General features: G+C 39.5%; 1 protein-coding gene across 1 annotated transcript in view; it reads right to left on the bottom strand.

The window, feature by feature from the left end:
• The window catches only part of cacna1g (calcium channel, voltage-dependent, T type, alpha 1G subunit), a 695,215-nt gene that overhangs the window by 487,401 nt on the left and 186,967 nt on the right, over positions 1-20,847 (bottom strand). The window contains 1 exon segment of the mRNA XM_051939241.1: positions 11,806-11,915. Coding sequence (XP_051795201.1) covers positions 11,806-11,915 — 110 coding nt within the window.

The following is a 20,847-nucleotide window of genomic DNA, read 5'->3' on the forward strand; positions in this document are numbered from 1 at the left end:
TGGTAGTGACTGCCATTAGCAGATGATTATTTTCTGTTCATTAACTGTTTAACCAGTAATGATACCAACACAATTCTGAGTTGTATTTGTGGGTTTTCAAGGTCAAGGAATCATATTATTATGGTAGCTTTATCAAGAAACTGTTGTTTGTAGATGTAACAATATGTGAGCCACCTTGGGCGGAGGTTTGCACTCTGAGTGCTTTGTAGTTGCATTTGTTTTTGTTGAGCTGAGCAGTTGTACCTGTTACCTTCTGTCAATTTTTTGCTGTTGTACCTCAAAGCGAAAAACTGGTTCTCAACAATAAAAATGTGCTGTTTTGACAAATGTGTTTTTTTTTTAGTACACTATTAGGCATTCATTGGACAAACTAAACTGAATTAAGACTAACTAAGCTACGTCGAGTTACTCTTACTCAATAACATTTTATTTGTTGAAAGTATATTTATATTATTCACTGAACTTGACCACATCAAGTTCGTTCATTGTAGATTTCATACACAAAAAAGAGATAATCCAGTCAAGTTGCAGTTACTTAAGTTACTGTTGTAAAATATACTCACATCTATTGAGTAAATCATATAAAAGCTATTTCATTAACACCTACTTAACAGAGTTATGTGGAACCACTTGACATAACAATTTTAAGTAAATCCAACTGATTTTTTTTTTGAGTGTAGCATTTTATTTTCAAACTAGGGCTTGTTCATTTCGATTAATTAATTACAGAAAAAAAGTATGTGCTAAAAACAATAACGCATTTAATCACACCTTTCTCAGTTCCCGGTAACACTGATGCACACTCAGGCCCAATAGGTGGCGATAATGTACCTGAAGTCTGTTTGCCAGCCATGAAGAAGATGCATTGAGTAAATCAGGGGTGTGGGACTACAGACGAAAATTAGCCTTGTGCTAAATCCAATGTATTTACTGCAACTTTGTGAGAACTATTATGAGACTGTATGTTCATTAATATGCACTGTCCCATCCAAATAAATAAATCAGCATACAAGAAAGTTTGGTCAAGCAGTGATGGAAGACAGGACCGCATTGAGCTTGTTGGGTGGAAAGTTTTCTTTAAAAAAAATAAAACTTCTCAATGACAGCTTGGATAAAAATGGTTGTGTGCCAATTGTGCAACAAACAATATTCTATTCACCGCAGCACTTCACGTCTATAGTATCACTTCAATGTAAAACATGTTGCTGTTAGCACCATAGCAAATGCTAGCTATGACGGTCCTGGTACCAGCAAACGATGTGGTTAGCCCTAGTAGACCATTTTTCAAGACACTGAAAGTGCTTGAGTTTACAAAAAGTCTTAAAATGTTGAATATAATTGCTATAATTGCACATTGTTTCATTGATATTTATCTGCATTTTTCATCTGTCTACTACACTCACAGATTACTGCAACTCAAACATTTTTGCTGTTTAAGTTCATGTATTCATTGATTCAGTCATCAACCAAAATTTATTTGAATTGAAAAATTTTGCCTTTTGTGTCAAATAATACCATTTGACAAATTTTTTATTAATCATGATTAATTAATTAATTAGAAAGCATCTAATTAATTAGATAATTTTTTTTAATCACATCCCACCGCTACTTCAAACTGAAAGTTAATTTGTGGTTTTGAAGATGGAATAAAAGCCACACTGTTGGTGAAATGTTTCACTTGATATTTTAACAAACTGAGCCCTCAAAAAGAAAAGATGATAATCATGTCAAGAATGTGAAAGTGTGAGAAAGCAGCAGAGATGGTTGTGAACTACGTCCCAGACGATGTGAGACGGATCAAAGACAGAGCATACAAGCGTGTAGGTCATGTGCTTTTATGATCTCTTAACATGATAGTGTGATTGAAATGGAGGAAACAGGGAATTAATAAGAATGCATTTAACCTCTAGGCTGTACATTTATCTGTTCTCTGCCGAGAACAGCTGCTGAATGAAATCACATCTCATATCCTCAAGCAGAGAAGATCGAAGGAGTGGATGGGCTGGGCTGCCCTAGCAACAGCAGGATCAGAACTTCCACTCTGCTCTTCAAGTTTCTTTTTTCGTCTCATTCTGTTCTCCATATTCACCTGTCATGTTCCCTTCTCTTCTCTCCATTCATCACCTCTCTTTTCCTTTGCTTTGTTCTCTCTTTTGCTTTTCTTTCCTTTCTTCTCCTCTCCACCTTTCTACTCTTCTCTCTTTCCCCTTTCCTTTTGTTTTTCCTCCTATCTTTACTCTGATCTATTTTCTTTGTCCTTTCACTAGTCTCTCATTTCCTCTTGACCTCTTTTCATTTTGTTGTCATATTTTCCAGTTTCCATCCCCCTTCCATCTTTTTTTGAATCCTCTTTTCCCCTTTTCCTTTGTCCCCCATGCTTTTGTTTCCCTTTAGTATTTCTTATTTTGTTCTCTCCTTTCCTTCCCTCTCATTTCTTTTTCTTTCTTCTCCTCACCTTTTCGTTTCTGACATTCCTTTAATTGCCTATCATTTATTTTCTATCCTTATCTTCTTTTTCTTCTTTGTTTTTTCCTTTTCTCTCTCCATCCACTTGTTTCCTTGTCCTATTTCTTTTCTGTATAATTTTCCTTTCCTCTCCAATTCCCTTTTTTCCAAGGTTATTTCTTTTTCTCCCATCCCCTTTCTATTTTTTCCTTTTCTGTCCTCTTCTCCCTTTCCTTTTCCTATTTTTTCTTTTGCTGTCCTCTTATTTCATATCACTATCTTCCTCTCTTCCTTTCTTTCACTGACATTAGCAGGAAGCAGGCACAGAGGAGGGCCCTACTTTTTTAAATGATGGATATCTCACTTTGGGGGAAAAAAGTGCTGAGTTTCACTGAGTCAGTGGACAAGAAAATAAGACAACTTAATTCAGTCTATTTGGAACCACTTTGTAAGCACATTATCTCCTAACTGCACTAGATGAACAGTGCCAAATAACAGATTTATTGTACTGCATCTCATTCCGCTTGATCCCCTCTCATCCAACACAGAAAAAAATGTGTTTTTTATTCTCTGTTGTACAACAACAATAACAGTGCTCCTCCATTAGTATTTGTTGGGTTAAAACAGGTCCATAAATTAATGGAAACGCCTCCACACAATGCTGTTTATTTTCCAACTCAGATAATGTAAATGGAGGGAGCTGCAAAGGCCAGATATGCTGGAAAACATTGTCCCTGTAGACCTTTCCGAGATTCTATCAAATGCATTGTTTTTAGAATTTATCTCTGTGTTGCAGTGTTGTATCTCTGTTTTGCCTTTGTGTGGATGATGCTTGCGCTGATCTGCCAGACAGACTGTCACGAAACATGAGATGCGAACCCAAGCAGCAGGCAGAGACGGAGGTTGAATTAAACAATGATTTAATACCAAAAAATATCTAAACCGAAAACTCTTAATAACTAAGCAGGAGGGAAGTGACAGGGAGAAGAAACTGAACTAAATTAAATAAAAGGCGGACCCGAAGGCCAAGGTAAAACAGAACATAGTACTGAATTAAATTAAAGGGGAAGGTGGCTTACTGAGTCCAGTCCAGTGTCTAGCAGGTGGAAGAGGGGGAGAGCCGACAGAGCCGATGGAGGAGTGTAGCGATGGCTGGAACAACAGGCGAAATCATCCGGGGGGAGACGGGGTCTGAGGAGCGGGGATATAGCGGCAAAACAGAGTCCAAGGGGAAAACAGAGTTCGGGGAGTGACGAGCAGAGACAGTGAGCGGCATGAAGCATTAAGCAGGATGCAAGTGGAGCAGGGAGGGTGAGTCAATGATCCAGCATCGGCTGTGCCGCGAGACAGGCTTAAATGCCGTTCTGATTGATAATTTGCACCAGCTGTACACTCAGCACAGCCGCTTGTCATTGCGCTGATGAATCAGCTCATTGGCGCAAGCGGGGCATGACACAGACAGGGATTTTGCAAGGATGTCTGATGTTTTTTACTTGTTCGTTGTCCTCATCTACTCCTGATAGTTTTGGAGTGTGAACCTGTCTCTATCTGTTTTTTCCCCCCTTCATGTTCATCCCACTGGAAGACCTTTCAATTAGTTGCACTTGTCTTATTAAATAAAGATCAAGGAAGATAAATGAATACCAGTGAACAATGTGTCTTGTTGTCATGTCTTTGTGTTGTTTCTTTCAAACAACAAAGTGTGCAAACTGTGGTAAATTTCAGGCAACTACTTCAGTAAGTAGTTTTGTTTCATCCACTAGATGAGAATGGGCCACTGACTTCTGACACATTTTAAAGGAACAGTCATACTATTTCTTTAAAAGTCACTTTGCTGGCAAATGGGATTGCTACTATGCCAGTGAAAATAGCTGTACAGTAAAATGAGGTGGAATCAAGAAGCTCAGATTTACGCCTAAAATAAGCAAATAAAATGTGTCTGATTTATTTGTTGCTATTTCCTTTCAAGTAGTCTCCTTATGCAGTGATCCTGCCACATTTGAACTGCTCTCTGGAAGTCCTGTTCTGATTCCTTATATCTGCGTATTTGTGATTTTACAGTGAATTGCAAATTTGGCCAGAGAGTAAACATCTAATTCTGTGTCAAGCTCATCCAATCTTTATGTGGAGAACCATCACCGGCGATCATAGTTGTATCTACTGCTACCCAGAGACAGCAGTATTTATAGTCAAAGAGCCTGTAGTCTCCAAAACTGAAGAAGGTACATCTGGTTAGCAGTGCAACATAAACGTTTTGGAAGAATGGTGCACTTTGGATTTGTCATATTTGTCATAGTTCCACTGTAATGTTCAGATGTCCACCTCCTAAAGTCAATATAGTAGTAAGACAGTAAGATGTTCCACCTGGTGACACAACCAGGTACTACAACTAATTTACAATACTTGAAATTAGCATTATCTAAGGGAATAAAATCGTATCAGATCTGCAGATACTAACTACTTAACACTTAAATCACTCTTATCGGATCAAGGGCAATAAAATTTGATAAGGACATCCCTAATCTGAATAGGGTACATGCCATCATCATGCCACCAGTGTGCCCACTTATAGTGGATTGTAAATACATAATTTTTTTTGGCTGCAGCAATGCAATTTCCACTTAGATTTGACTCCCTTCAACTTCTTCCTCGTCCACCAAACGAAATTCAAATTGAAAGGTCGTCAATTTGCCCCAGCAGAGAAGATACACTGCAGATGGTATTTGATGAACAGGACTACCAGGGAGTGTTTAAAGTGATGGCTGCCAAATTTGAGTCACATCTTTTTCTTGTTTTGCTTTTTAGCGGTGCATCCCAGATTTTCTCAATCATATTTTGTATGATCTTATGGCAATACAGCATCTACATATATATATATATATATATATATATATATATATATATATATATATATATAGTATGTGAGTAGCATTATGTCAGGTAGATTCTGCAAGTGTATAAAACAGGTCTGGCAGTTGGGAGAGGGTGGGGGATTTTTTGGCATTAGGGATGATGATCCACCCCTGAGAGGCATTCACAGAGTTGCACATGAGAGGAGATAGAAGCAGCCGTGTATCGAAGAGGGCTTGATGTCCAAACCCAGTAATGGTGTGAGGTGGATTTGAACTTCGTATTGGAAAGATATAAAATAGATTAATACAGAGACCTCCAGCTCTAATTATTTGACCATCTGACAAGCAGCTCTGATGCAAAATGTCTACAGCTTTAAAGTATGTTTCTTTGATTTTGACCACTCGTTTTGTAATTTGTCTCTCACAAGAATTAATGGAAGTTCAATAGAAAATTGCTGGAGAGTTCTTTTAAAAATGCTCTGGTCTCCCTCTGACCCCAGATTTTAACCACAGAGTCACTGAGAAATTTGCATGTCTCAAAGACAGAAAAGCAACACTTGCATACAAAAAATAACACAGATGTAGAGGTGCTGGCTTTAATCTCTAAAATGTGAGGATTTACTTTTTGTCATTTAATAATGTAAATAGAAATGTTAGTTGACACAAGTGGCACTTTAGACTGAAAGCCTGTTGATTTTCATATGTTCTGAAATCTGAGGAATTACTGTTTTTCTTTATTTTCATTGTAAATATTTAATGTTAGTTGACAGAAGCACTTTGGGCTCAAAGCCTAAGATAAGATAGGTTTTATTTGTCATATGCACAGTTATACATAGTATAATGCCTAATGGTTTCAGTATTTTTTTTTTCAGGCAAAGTGACAAATTTTTATTGCTTTGATCTTAAATATGCAGATGTGCTGTTTTCTCATTGTCATGTAAGGTTGTTAATGTAAAAATTAGCTCACAGAAGCACTGTCTGCTTTAAGCCTTATCGTTGTTGTTTTTTTTAAACAAAATGTCCAATGTTTGTTGGTTTCACAGGTATGGATTTGTATTTGTTTATTTGAGTATGTAAATATAAATATGTTTGTCCAAAGATTTTGCTGGACAGAAGAAGCACTTGGCACTCTTTGAAGCTGGAAAAATGAATTGTTTCTTTTTTTTACTTTTGAAGTAAAAAATAGATCTGCATATTTATACATTCTTAATTTGTTTAATTATAGAAAAGGAGATTTTAAGGGTTTGTGTGTACCAATTACACCTTATCTGGAGCAAATCATATCAAACACTGACGAGATAAATTCATATTAGCTGGTAACCTTTAATTACATTTAATTGTCTATTTGACTCAGTAGTAGTGCTTAGGTGTACCCTCGTAGTGGTGCATAGTAATAGCATATCAAATGGCTGTGAACATAATTTATATCAATTCTTGTATTCCGGTGTAGCCGACTCTGCTATTTGGTTTGGTAAATTAAGTGCGCCCCCCCCAAGAGAAAAATTCACCAGCCGCCACTGGATTCCATGTATTCCTGTTCACAGCCTCCACTCTTAATTATGCATATCTGAACACCAGAGGTGGGTAGTAACAAGTTACATTTGCTCCGTTACATTTACTTGAGTAACTTTTCGGGAAAAAAAAAGTATTTCTGAGAGTAGTTTTACTCTGCCATACTTTTTAATTTTACTTGAGTAGATTTGTGAAGAAACGCTACTCTTACTCCATTAAACTGGGCTACATTTGACTCGTTACTTTTTTATTTATCACATTCGATATGCTTTATTTTGCCAGAGAGATGCCCCAGTGGATCCACCACATGACTGTGTTTCACCAATCAGACAAAGCAACAATAATCACGTGACCCCATTTCACCAGATGTCGCCCTGCAGTCACATGACCACATCTGAACTGTGGCGACATAGCGGCACAAACTCTTCACAAAAAAAGGGGGCATTTTCGAGAAGTTTGATCTTGCTTTGGAATCCGACAACATTAGCATAGCATTAACATGGATATCTCCGTCTTCTGTTTACTAACACAGGCAAAGTGAAGTGTGACGTCAGGCTGGGTGGGTTTGCATGATATGGCAGGGGGTGGGAGGGGTGGGGGATTCCGAATATTCTGATCTCAAAATTAACATTTGGATACCACCTCAACGACCGAACATTTGGATATTCGGGTCCAGCCTTGTCTTGTTATTTCCTATCTACTGAGCCTGTGCCATTTGAAGGGAAGTGAAATCAGTCCCTCCAGGAATTCGTGATGTTGCAATCATGTGAATTCACGCGAATTCAACCAATTTCTGCGAATTCTGCACGGCCTTGCAATTTTGTCCAATCACCACAACTTTCCCACAATTTTGGCCCGCCTCCCATGAGTTCCACCAATCATAGCAGTCCCCAGCACAAATATAATGCACATACGTCACCGAATTCACTTTCTTGTTTATGGTTTGAAGACGCAGACATGTCTCATTCTAATGTCTCTCATTTACCAACATAAATTACTGCTGAAGACCGTGAAAAAGAATTAATTCCCTGATGTTCTTCACCAAAGCGGAGCTAAACTGTTTTACATCTGTGCAATGGTGTGGTGGAATACAAAGAAAGAAAAAAAAATCATTGATTGATAAACACTTTTTTCCCCCTACTAAACATAATGGCTGAAAGGAGCGGACAACAGACCAGACAAGTCACCATAATGAAAACTGTTGCATCCAGATCTGTTGGAGCACTGAAAGAATTAAGGTAAATTAGAATAATTACAGTGGGTACGGAAAGTATTCAGACCCCTTGAAATTCTTCACTCTCTGTGTCATTGCAGCCATTTGCCAAAATCAAAAAGGTTCATTTTATTTCTCATTAATGTACACTCAGCACCCCATCTTGACAGAAAAAAACAGAAATGTAGAAATTTTTGCAAATTTATTTAAAAAAAAAAAGAAAAATCACATGGTCATAAGTATTCAGACCCTTTGCAGTGACATTCATATTTAACTCACATGCTGTCCATTTCTTCTGATCCTCCTCCAGATGGTTCTGCTTCTTTATTGGAGTCCAGCTGTGTTTAATTAAACTGATTGGACTTGATTAGGAAAGGCACACACCTGTCTATATAAGACCTTACAGCTCACAGTGCATGTCAGAGCAAATGAGAATCATGAGGTGGAAGGAACTGCCCAGGGAGCTCAGAGACAGAATTGTGGCAAGGCACAGATCTGGCCAAGGTTACAAAAGAATTTCTGCAACACTCAAGGTTCCTAAGAGCACAGTGGCCTCCATAATCCTCAAATGGACGAAGTTTGGGATGACCACAACTCTTCCTAGACCTGGCCGTCCAGCCAAACTGAGCAATCGTGGGAGAAGAGCCTTGGTGGGAGAGGTAAAGAAGAACCCAAAGATCACTGTGGCTGAGCTCCAGAGATGCAGTCGGAAGATGGGAGAAAGTTCCACAAAGTCAACTATCACTGCAGCCCTCCACCAGTCGGGGCTTTATGGCAGAGTGGCCCGATGGAAGCCTCTCCTCAGTGCAAGACACATGAAAGCCCGCATAGAGTTTGCCAAAAAACACATGAAGGACTCCCAGACTATGAGAAATAAGATTCTCTGGTCTGATGAGACCAAGATTGAACTTTTTGGTGTTAATTCTAAGCTGTATGCGTGGAGAAAACCAGGCACTGCTCATCACCTGCCCAATACGATCCCTACAGTGAAACATGGTGGTGGGAGCATCATGTTGTGGGGGTGTTTTTCAGCTGCAGGGACAGGACGACTAGTTGCAATTGAAGGAAGGATGAATGCGGCCAAGTACAGAGATATCCTGGAGGAAAACCTCTTCCAGAGTGCTCAGGACCTCAGACTGGGCCGAAGGTTCACCTTTCAACAGGACAATGACCATAAGCACACAGCTAAAATAACAAAGGAGTGGCTTCAGAACAACTCTGTGACCGTTCTTGACTGGCCCAGCCAGAACCCTGACCTAAACCCAATTGAGCATCTCTGGAGAGACCTCAAAATGGCTGTCCATCAACGTTCACCATCCAACCTGACAGAACTGGAGAGGATCTGCAAAGAAGAATGGCAGAGGATCCCCAAATCCAGGTGTGAAAAACTTGCGTCATTCCCAAGAAGACTCATGGCTGTACTAGCCGAAAAGGGTGCTTCTACTCAATACTGAGCACAGGGTCTGAATACTTCTGACCATGTGATATTTCAGTTTTTCTTTTTTAATAAATTTGCAAAAATTTCTACATTTCTGCTTTTTTCTGTCAAGATGGGGTGCTGAGTGTACATTAATGAGAAATAAAATGAACTTTTTTGATTTTTGCAAATGGCTGCAATGACACAGAGAGTGAAAAATTTCAAGGCGTCTGAATACTTTCCGTACCCACTGTATTTTACCAAAGAACACGGTGGAGTATGTGACGATCGGCATGTGTGATTCATTCCTCTGTTCGCAACATTATTCAGAAAGGGACTCAGAAATTTGAATTAAATTTTAAGGCAAGGTCAGAAATGAAACAAGGACCAAGTGATTAGACTTCGGCAGTGATGCAGCTTAAAATTTGGATCCACAGATTTGTTAAGATTTCCTAACCTTGCCAGCAAGTTGATTTCTCGCGATATTTGTGAGTTCACAAATCTCTCAAGAAACCATCTTGCACCGCTCCCGCATTCACTGTTCGTACAGAGCCAAGTTGACACAGGCCAATCACGCAGCAGTATTCGTGTGTGGGGCGGGATATCCGGGTGTGAAGACGACACCAAGCGCCAGTAGATCAAAACAAACATGGCAACGGAGGACAACGATCGTGTAGACGCTGCTATTGAGTCAGTTTTAGCTGAATCTCTTAAGGAGGAAGAACAACGAGAGGCGCTTTGCGCATTTCTGGATGGTAAAGATGTTTGTGCTTTTTTACCTACGGGTTTTGGTAAGAGTTTAATCTACCAATTGGCTCCGCTTGTTGTGAAGATCCCGCGATTGGCTAAAAACAAACCTGTCAGAGGCGGGACATACTGTTGCATTGTCCAATCCGTGCCTCTTTCCTCCGAATGGATTTACATGGAGCGGTCCCAGATTGATAATGTGGAGTACTATCAAGTACTACACAATTATTAATCTGGCTATTGCCAGGTTAAAGATTTCCCATTGTGATAGCAGCATGGCGTCTGATAGGCACGGTAACCATGGCAACAAGTGAACGCTACCTCAGCAGCCTGCTGATGATCGCATCATTGTGATTCTACTACAAATCCACCGCTGTGGCCGTATCGGAAATGATACAAAGAACAACTGATTAAATTTTGGGGTGTTTTTTAGTCCCATCAATTCCCGCGGTCCGCTACATATTTACGTGACGCGATTCGGTATCTGTGCGTAATGTACACATGCATAATACACGCCTGTGTTCAGCACAACGTCAGGTAATGAATAGTCTTGGTGGAGTACTGTGCTCTCTCAGTGCTTTTCTTGTCAATTGATGTGACAAGCTGTGAGCGTGTGTGTGAACATGTGTGTGCCAGGAAGTGAAATGAACTTTTTAAGTGACTATCCAAATATGATTTATTCAATAGTAAATTACCATTTTGTGCCGCAAATCTACCAACCACATCATTTTAAGCCAGTATCTGGCTGCTGCTTATTTCCCACCATGGTATGCCAGCTTTTGTGTAAATGGGTTGGAACGTTGAATAATTAATTTCGGAATAAATATTGTCAATTACAGTGTTGAAACATGTTCTACAAGCTGGAAAAAATATAGCTTTTTAGCAACTGTCAGTCTCCTGCAATTTCATCACAACAAATAAGCTTAAATATTGCAACTTACATCGCAATTTTTCAGAAAAGCTGCCGTGAATTCAGACATTTTCGCCCGCGACAATCTTGAAAAACACCCACGAAATCCTGGAAGGACTGTGAAATACAGTATATCTTGTTACTGGAAGTAGTTTGCACTGTTCAAACATACAAACGTTACCTTACTACAAGTATTTGTTTCAAAAGCTTTATGTTGTGGAAAAACAGGTTTGAAAATTTTTATTTCTTGTACCTTTACTTGGCATTTTGTAAAGATGTTATTTATTTTTGCTATTTTATTACTTGTAAATACCAGAATTTGCACATTATTTTACATTTTTGTCTGTCTGATCACATCACTTCTAAAAAATAAATCGGACATTAAAATCAAACAGTTACTCAGTACTTTGAGTAGTCTTTTCGCAAAATACTTTTTTACTCTTGCTTGAGTGATTTTTTTGATGACTAATTTCTGTGTCTACTTGAGTGATAATATTTAGAAGTAACGTTGCTCTTACTTGAGTACAATTTTTGGCTACTCTACCCAACTCTGCGGAACACCTTATTGTGTTATGATTTGCATATTGCCATTTCTCTAGGAAAAACAATTATATAACCCCTCTGCTTTAGGGAAATGAAACCAATCAAATCAAAATGTGAAAAGAAAACACATGTAATCCATTTTAAATCAAGCCAAAAACAGTCTTACCTGTAGAATCTTGCATCTCTCAGAATCACAGTTGATGTCTTCACATGGATGAAACATGCCCAGCGTCACACAGTTCAGCAGGATCACCAACATGGACGCTCGCTCGAACCATGTGCGGACAGGAGTTAAGGAATATATCACAGACAAACAGCAGCTTGCAGTGACAACAAGAAACAAATAAATAAATGTATTTCTCTCGGCTTTCTCCAGTGACTTCATTATCCCAACCTCATCTGACAAAGTGAGGCACGTCTATCTCTTCCAGTCCCATTCACTATCAAAAACTGTTTTTGAGAGGAAAATGAGCCACAGAGGACCCCGGGAATGAGGAAAGCCCACCTTTGGTTGTTCTGAGTGGCAGTCATTGCTCCCTTCTCACCCTGTTAACCAAAGACTTGTTTGCATCGCATGTCGGTGTTCAGATTGTTAGCGAGGGAGAACTGGAATAGGAAATTGTGTTAGGCACAACAAAAGACAGAAGAGACAGATGTCGAGAGACTGGGAGGCTCACTGAGAAGAAGACAGTCTCGAATTTTAAACTTAGTGAATGTGAAGACATCTTGATACAGAGCTTGATACAGAGGCTGAGCCTGAGCAACGCGACACCAATCAAAGATGACACTAAACACAGATTAGGCTGACACTGCTTCAAAAAATACATGCACAAATGCGCTCTACGTCACATATGTGGGCTGCATACATACACAAATACATATATTTAAGATTACTACTGCCTGCACCCACAGTCAGCAACCTGTGTCCAGCCTGGTTAACAACATTAGACGGAGCAGACCGTTTGTCATCCAGCTATGGGGTCTAAATGTGTCACATGTGAGCACAGAGGAAAACAGCACTTATCATGTGTGAAAGCCTGTGTGTGTTTGTATGTTTGCACACATTCAGCCTGGACAAATGACCTGTTCGCCTTTGATCACATTAGCACTCACTTGCTCATTCATCACACCAACGCCTAAGTGAGCTGGGTCAGCGTGTTCACAGCCATCACAAAAAAGCAAAGCAGGACAAACGGCAAGAGGGAAACCAAGATTGTTTTAGTTTCCTGGTTAGTACCAGTCAAAAGCAGCCACTACAAGCTCACATTTCAAAGCAGAACACCAGACAATCTGATATAAATGGCAAGAACAAGAATATCGGAGCTTAAAAGTCTTTACAAGACTTTTCAGGGCAGGATGCAAATCTGTATAAAATTGTATCTGATTCTAAGTGGTACTAGATAATGACCAGAAACATCAGGGGTTACCACATTTATTACTATTATTACTATTACTATTATTATTATTATACTTTGTCGTTTCAAGGATCGTAAATGCTGCAATATTTTCCACACATACATCCAGTAACTTTGTGAACACCTGTCACGACCTAAAGTGTTGATCAGACAGAAATAATAGATATCTAGTTCATTCCAGAAGTGGACAACATTTTACACCCATCAAATTTCAAATAATCCATGTACAAAATACTCAAACATGCAGTTGTTGTATAAATGTACTTGTCTTGAGACCAAACCTAAAAAACAAACAATCAAACAAAAAAAACCTGGGAGAACATTTTAAAAAAATAACAAGTGAGTCTGGAGTTCCCCCTAAAATGCCATTTTTCCCTGTCCCACCCCGATGACAATCAAATTGAATCTCAAATAAAACAATTAAAATTTATTTTAAATCTCCTTTTTCATTGGTATTATTTACTTCAATGATGTCTCTTGTAATTGTGGGAACATTTTTTAATCAGCATAGTATTTTCAGTAATAATATTATGCATGTACTGTGTGTCCCACAGCAACCCTGTTAGCATAACCTTTTAAGCTACCAGAAGGAGAAGAAAACAGTGAATCACGTGATACTTTGGAATTGACATCTTCAGTTTTCCAAAAAATATGGATAGAGCAAAGCTGTGTCCTCTCTTCTATTTTTCATATTTTCATAACATTGTCAGCCTTGAATGAATGTCTCACTCTACTTCATGCAACTCTGTTTTGCATATTATCAGGAGAAGACAAATTCTTTGTACTTTTTTTGTTACTTTTTTACATCAGTAAGTCTGTCCTCTTAGTCAGCAGTAACGGTTAGCGAAATGGTAGTGTCTACGGATACGGGTCCGTATCCGTAGCCCACAGGCTACGGGTACGGCACTTTCCATTTGCCAGACAGATACGGACCTGTACGCGAGTCTCGCGAGTCAAGAAGCTGCTAACCACTGCAAACTGTTGAAAGGTAAGCAAAGGTTAAGGTTAGGGTTAGTGTTAGGGTCAGGTTTAGGGTCCGTACCTGTCGTACCGATGCTACGGGTCCGTACAGCTAGCGTCTACCGGGAGTCACGTGACCAGATCTCGCATATCTGATTGGCAAATGGCAAGTGCCGTATCCGTAGTCCACAGGCTACGGGTACGGGTCCGTACCTCTAGCAACAACCTAGCTAAATGTCTAGCTTCTGCTCCTGAGAAAAAGCTAACATTAGCATGGATTAGCAACCCTGTCTGTGATTAGAGTAGGATTAGCAAACAACAAATAAAATGTGTAATAAAAGTGGCATCATTGCTGTGCAAGCCAGTGATAGTTTATTACCTATTACTGATGAATATGTAGCAGAAAATTGTAAAAGAAAAGGTCTATTTTTCAAAAATTTTGAAGCCCAAATTTCCTTAAATTGTGGAATAACCCAAAAAACAACGTTAACTAGAAAAGCACTCGGAGAGCGCATACCTCCGCCATGCCGTTTGTCTGTCCGTCTGTCCGTCTGTGTGTGTGTGTCTGTCTGTCTGTCTGTCTGTCTGTCTGTCTGTCTGTCTGTCTGTCTGTCTGTCTGTCTGTCTGTCAACAGCATAGCTCAAAAAGTCATGGACGGATTTTCACCAATTTTTTACAGGATGTCCGGAAGAGCAAGAGTAAGAATCGATTAGATTTTGGAGGTGATCCGAATCACCGTCTTGATCCAGGAATTTTTTGAAGCTCTCTGTCCAATTGTCCTTCGACCTTCAAAAAATTCCTGGATCCAGACAGTGATTCGGATCACCTCCAAAATCTAATCGATTCTTTCTTGCTCTTCCGGACATCCTGTAAAAATTTGGTGAAAATCCGTCCATGACTTTTTGAGTTTTTGAGTCACACACACACACACACGTTTGTTTTTCTATACCGGTGGGGACTTACCATTGACTCCCATTCATATCTAACTCCTAACCCTTACCCTAACCCGAACCTTAACCATCACTAAATCAATGCCGAACCCTAAACAAATGTTTTTGCACTTTTACATTTTTTATTAACAACAATATGGCCAAGAAAACGGTGTTGCCACCCGTGGGGACCTCATTTTAGGTCCCCACCGTAAGACAAGTCCCCACCTTTATAGCAAATAGTCAGGTCAAAGTCCCCACCGGTATAGCAGAAACAAGTACACACACACACACACACACACACACACACACACGGACAGACAAACAAACTCCGGTGATTACATAACCTCCTGGCGGAGGTAACAATACATTCAAGTTCCTGTAAAATTCACATTAAAAAAATGATCTCAGTGACGTTCACTGTGGTGTGCTGGTTTGAGAATGAGGGTTTCAAGCAGTCTTTCAGTCTATTCAGAATGCTGTCAAAAACAAAGGACACCCAGTAAGCAGCAGTCTTGCAGATGAAAACACCTTGCTGACAAGAGCAATCAGACTAGAATGGCCAAATTGGTTTGAGCAGACAGAAAAGCTACCTCAGACCTCTGCCTCTACCTCTTTTAAAGTTGGACTCTTTACAATACCTTAAGGCAAAACAGCAGAAGACCACAGGTTCCACTCCTGTCCGCCAGGAAAAGAAATCTGAGGCTGCAATGGGCACAGGCTCAGAAGAGCTTGATGACTGGAAAAATGCAGCCCAGTCTGATGAATCTTGATTTTGACTGAGGCTGCAGATGGTAGGTTAGAATTTGATGTCAACAGCATGAATCCATGGAACCACCCTGCCTTGTGTCAGCAATCCAGACTGATGGTGGCAGTGTGGGGAATGTTTTTGCGAGGTTTTCTGGCACATTTTGGAACCCATAAAGTTCCTCTCCTGTTGTTAATTAACCTCTAAAAACACATCTCTGAAAGAAAGTTATATATTTAGTCTTCTTCCTTGATCAAAATCATTCCTGCTTGGTTTAATAAGCTTTAGATATACACTACAATTCAAAAGTTTGGGTCACTTAGAAATGTCCTTACTTTTGAAAGAAAAGCATATTTTTTCAATGAAGATTACACTAAATTAATCAGAAATACAGTCTAGACATTGGTAATTGGTAATTTCGTAAGTCACTTTTCTAGCTGGAAAAAGCTGTTTCTAATGGAATATCTACATAGGGGCACAGAGGCCCATTTCCAGCAACCATTACTCCTGTGTTCTAATGCGACATTGTGTTAGCTAATGGTGTTGAAAGGTTAATTGATGATTAAAAAATCCTTGTGCAATTATATTAGCACATGAATAAAAGTATAAGTTTTCATGGAAAACATGAAATTGCCTTTTGAACGGTAGTGTATGAGACACTGGAAGTCTGAATGCATGTTTCTCAGTCACCAGATACTGAACATGCAGCTGACATATCCAAAGAAATTAAGTCATACAATCATGTCAGTGCGGAACAGTAACTCAAAGGTTACAACATCCATGAAACCAAAACTAAGACTGTTGTAGGGCTGGGCGATAAATCAAATTAATTCGATTAATTCGCATTTTTAAAACCTGACGATTTGAAAATTTGCGAAATCATAAAATCGAGGCGAGCTTAAATATATAACAATACAGATTCTTCTTCTGCCTTTCACGACTTGTGCACTGGTGTTTGCTTCCGCCTCTCATCTCCTTCCGCCAAAACACTCACACCCCCATCATGGCGGACAGAACAGCAGACGAAAAGTTGGTTGCGAGAAAAGGGCCTCATGTTACATCGATTATATGGAAGTGGTTCGGCTTTGACAAGACTGACACAGAGCAAACTACAGTCATGTGCAAGCTTTGCAAAAGTACTGTGAAAACGAAGAGCAGCAGCACAACTAACCTCTTTCAGCACCTCCGGCAAAGGCATCCTAAAGAATGGGAAAAGTGACCGCAGCTACGGGAGTGACGCATAGGGTTGCCACCCGTTCCTTAAAATACGGATTCGTCCATTATTTGACTACTGTACGGGACGCAATCCCGTATTGATTCAATACGGGACGGTAATTGTTCCGTATTTTCATAAATGTCCCACACACGTCTGTCACACACGCATCAAAACTGCATAATAAACAAAATAAAACACACAAAATATTAAGGGCAGCCAGTTTCATCTTCCTTAGACCTTTCTTTCTTTCTTTCTTTCTTTCTTTCAAGTTTATTTGAAAAAGGACAGCGTGCAGTTACATTAAAAAGATGGCTGCACCAGATTTAGCATCATGCTAATTTCCATCTGTAGTCCTTGAAACCTACCTATGTAACGAGGACCCGATGCGAGGTCCAGCAGGTCTGTTTGCCGGTTCTGCCGCGGGTTTCCTGGTTACAGACGCTGCTGCTCCCGTATGTTTAAAAATGTCTACACCCAAAACTCCACCACGTCCAAAGGGGCAAAAACGTTTTCAAAAGCACAGGTGTGAGCGGAAAGACTGGAACCCTGGCAATAGGTACAGGGCAACTGTGGTTTCTGTTGCTCATAGACTAGCTAAAGTAAGGCAGCATCAGGAGATCAACATGTAAGAAACATGAGAACAGAGAGAACCAACCAGCAGGTCACAGTTTATCATCATCTAATCATCTCCTGAAGTCCCTTTGGTAAGGAACATCAGTACATGGTTGTGAATTTACCAGAGGATGATTATAGTCAGACTAATGTGGCCGTAGACTCTACAGTATTTTAGTGACTCAATAAATGCCTAAATTGTTTAATAGTATTTTAAATGCTTTTGTTTTTTTATATCATTTATTTAATAGCCGATATGTGATCAATAAATGGCCTTTGCCTATCTAAAGAAAAACTCACTCAGAACTCTGATATGTTAACGGTACTAAATAAATAAGTCCGTAAATACATTCATACACACATAAATAAGTTAATACATTCATTGTATTAAGAAAATATTTAGATGGGAAAAATATCTGTAGAGAATTTCTTTGTCCAGTATTCTGCATTCAGTTTTTGCAGAATCCAGTATTACACACTGGTTGGTCATTACATTTTATTAGTATGGTTTCACTGTTTAAAATGATGCCACATCTTTTTAGACAGAACCTGTGATCATAAAACAATACGAAACTCTTAGTTTTGTGTTAATAAAGCACTTAAAGCTTTACGTATGACTAAATGCTTTATTCAAAATTAAATATACCACTCCTTGGATGGTTGTGGCCCCGCGTTTGGTAAAGTTGGAAAGATATTCACAGATTTAAACTTCCAGCATCAATAACTCATTAGATGTAGGTTGTCAAAACATAAACGATGCCTCTTTTCCATCGTTGTAAGGCAGATGTTGTGCTATAAGCCCAGTTTTATCAAAAGTAGCTGTCTTTCAAGTTGTAGAAATAACATTGGTGTCTATGAGCAGCCGGCTGTGAACAGGGACCGCCTGCAAATTGCAAAACTGCTGCAACAGCGAAGAGAGACACAAATATTCAATAACCTCACTCTGATACACTGTTGTGTCAACAGAATCACTGCAGCCTTCAACTGACTCCAGTTAACACCAGTGTTATTCCTGCAGCTTGATAGACAGCTACTTTGATAAAACTGGGCTTGTAGCACATTGTCTGCCTTACAACGATGGAAAAGAGGCATCGTTTATGTTTTAACAATGTATGTAACAAAATCGATTAAAATCGTAATCGTCCAAGATGACTAAAAAAATCTAGATTTTATTTTTTGGCCATATCGCCCAGCCCTAGACTGTTGTACTCCTAATTAAGTGTCAGTAAATGCTTGCACTTCAAAGAAGCTGACAAAATTCTCTTTGAAAAGAGAAAAAAAAACAATTGCATTGTTCCATGTTATGGCTCACCACACCAGCATTCTTTAAAGAGACATTCAGAGCTTAGAAGATGGAATCACTCCAATCAGTGGATTAATTAGCTGTGGCAAAGCAAATCAGCAGGGCGTTAGAGCATACACTGCAGGTCTGATGAGCTTAGACATACAGATTTGGATCATTGACCTACGGCAAACCATTTTAACAGTGCTGACTTTTCAGATGACTGAGATTTGAATGCTATTGTATTAACATCCATCATCCATTCTCTATATAATGCTTTATCCTCACTAGGGTCGCGAGGGGTGCTGGAGCCTATCCCAGCTGACTCGGGCGAAGGCAGGGGACACCCTGGACAGGTCGCCAGTCTGTCGCAGGGCTACATATACAGACAAACAATCACACTCACATCCACACCTACGGGCAATTTAGAATAATCAATTAACCTCAGCATATTTTTAGACTGCGGGAGGAAGCCGGAGTACCCGGAGAAAACCCACGCGTTCACAGGGAGAACATGCAAACTCCATGTAGAAAGATCCCAGGCCCATCCTGGGATTTGAACCGGGGATGTTCTTGCTGCAAGGCGAAAGTGCTAACCACTATACCACTGTGCAGCCCGTATTGTATTAACAGTGCTACCTTATTTTTTTTTAAAGTGGTTTGCAGTAAGTCATCAGATAGGAACAGATGGTGAAAATGTAGGGAGTTTCACCCTTTCCACTCAAATATTAAAAAAGTTGTTTGTTTTCCAAAACTACAGCCTGTATCATTTGTAACAAATGTCTAGCACACCAGAATAAATCCTACCATCTCTTACATAAGTCTGTACATTGGAACTGGAAATTAATCTGGATTGGACATTAATAGCGCAGCGCAGAATCATCCAGTACTGCCACACTTGTGGAAGTTCCAATAATTTCCTGAACAGGAATATTGAATAAATGATATAGGTTGAAGGAATATGTGACTCTGTGACCAGAAGGAACCTCAGTGGCATCAGCTGGATAATGATAGTTGCATCTGGAGGGCAGAGCATGATTAAGCCACACACCAAAGGATACACAGAAAGTTCTAGGAGTCCAAAGGGATGCAATTAAAAACATCAGTCGGTACATAGAGTGGGATCATTAAACAGGAAACAAAAACTCAGACACATGGACTTCTCGTTTGAAAGTGGTGGCACTGAAAGCACAGACTGTTGTTGACACACAGTCCAGGCAAATGTTTACATTTAAGGATGGATAAGGTGGGGCTAATTAAATATAATGAGCTGCAGGGGTCGTCTGGCTGGGTAAGCTACTGATATCATCAACCACAGTGAAACAGTGTCACCAGAGATCCAAAGACTACAGCTTTGTTAAGATATCCATGAGGCTCCAGACAAAACTAATCACATACTTGTAAAGTTAGGTGGTTCTGAATTTTATTTTGTCCTTTCTTAAAAATTGTTACAAAATACCTGATATTTCTGTAAAGGAGCAGCAGGAGGATATATATGCTGTCTTACATGAAAAATCTATTTTTTTGCTCTACACAAAAAACGAACATTGAACACCACTCTCAATGCAGCAGAAACACATCATAGAATTAGTGGCTGCACTCCTTTTGTACAGCACAAGCTGGTACAAGGTGCAGAACGGTGATAATGAGTGTTGAGAGAGGAGCAGAATTCTTTAATGGAGAGGAGGCATCACTGTAAGCACAGGACGGATCTGTCAGAGCGATCAAGGTATTAAGGTATTAATCATTAACAAGATAACAATGCTACTAGAGAGAAATGACACCAGCGAATGATGCCTGTTGGCTGCTCTGCTGGATATTAAGTGCATTTGTAGTATTTACTAACCCATTTATCAGTTTAAAATTACAGTGTTACCTGGCATCAGCCTTGACCATGCTATGTTTGCATGGATATGGCAGGTGATCGAGGTAGGTGTAAATGCTGCTTTCATAGGGCAAATTAGACTGAAAACATTACAACTGCTTATAATAAAATAAATATGGAAAAACAGGCAACACTTTCTCACACTGAAAAGGTGAGGGGC

The sequence above is a fragment of the Acanthochromis polyacanthus genome, chromosome 19, assembly GCF_021347895.1.
Source record: "Acanthochromis polyacanthus isolate Apoly-LR-REF ecotype Palm Island chromosome 19, KAUST_Apoly_ChrSc, whole genome shotgun sequence".
NCBI lineage: Eukaryota > Metazoa > Chordata > Actinopteri > Pomacentridae > Acanthochromis > Acanthochromis polyacanthus.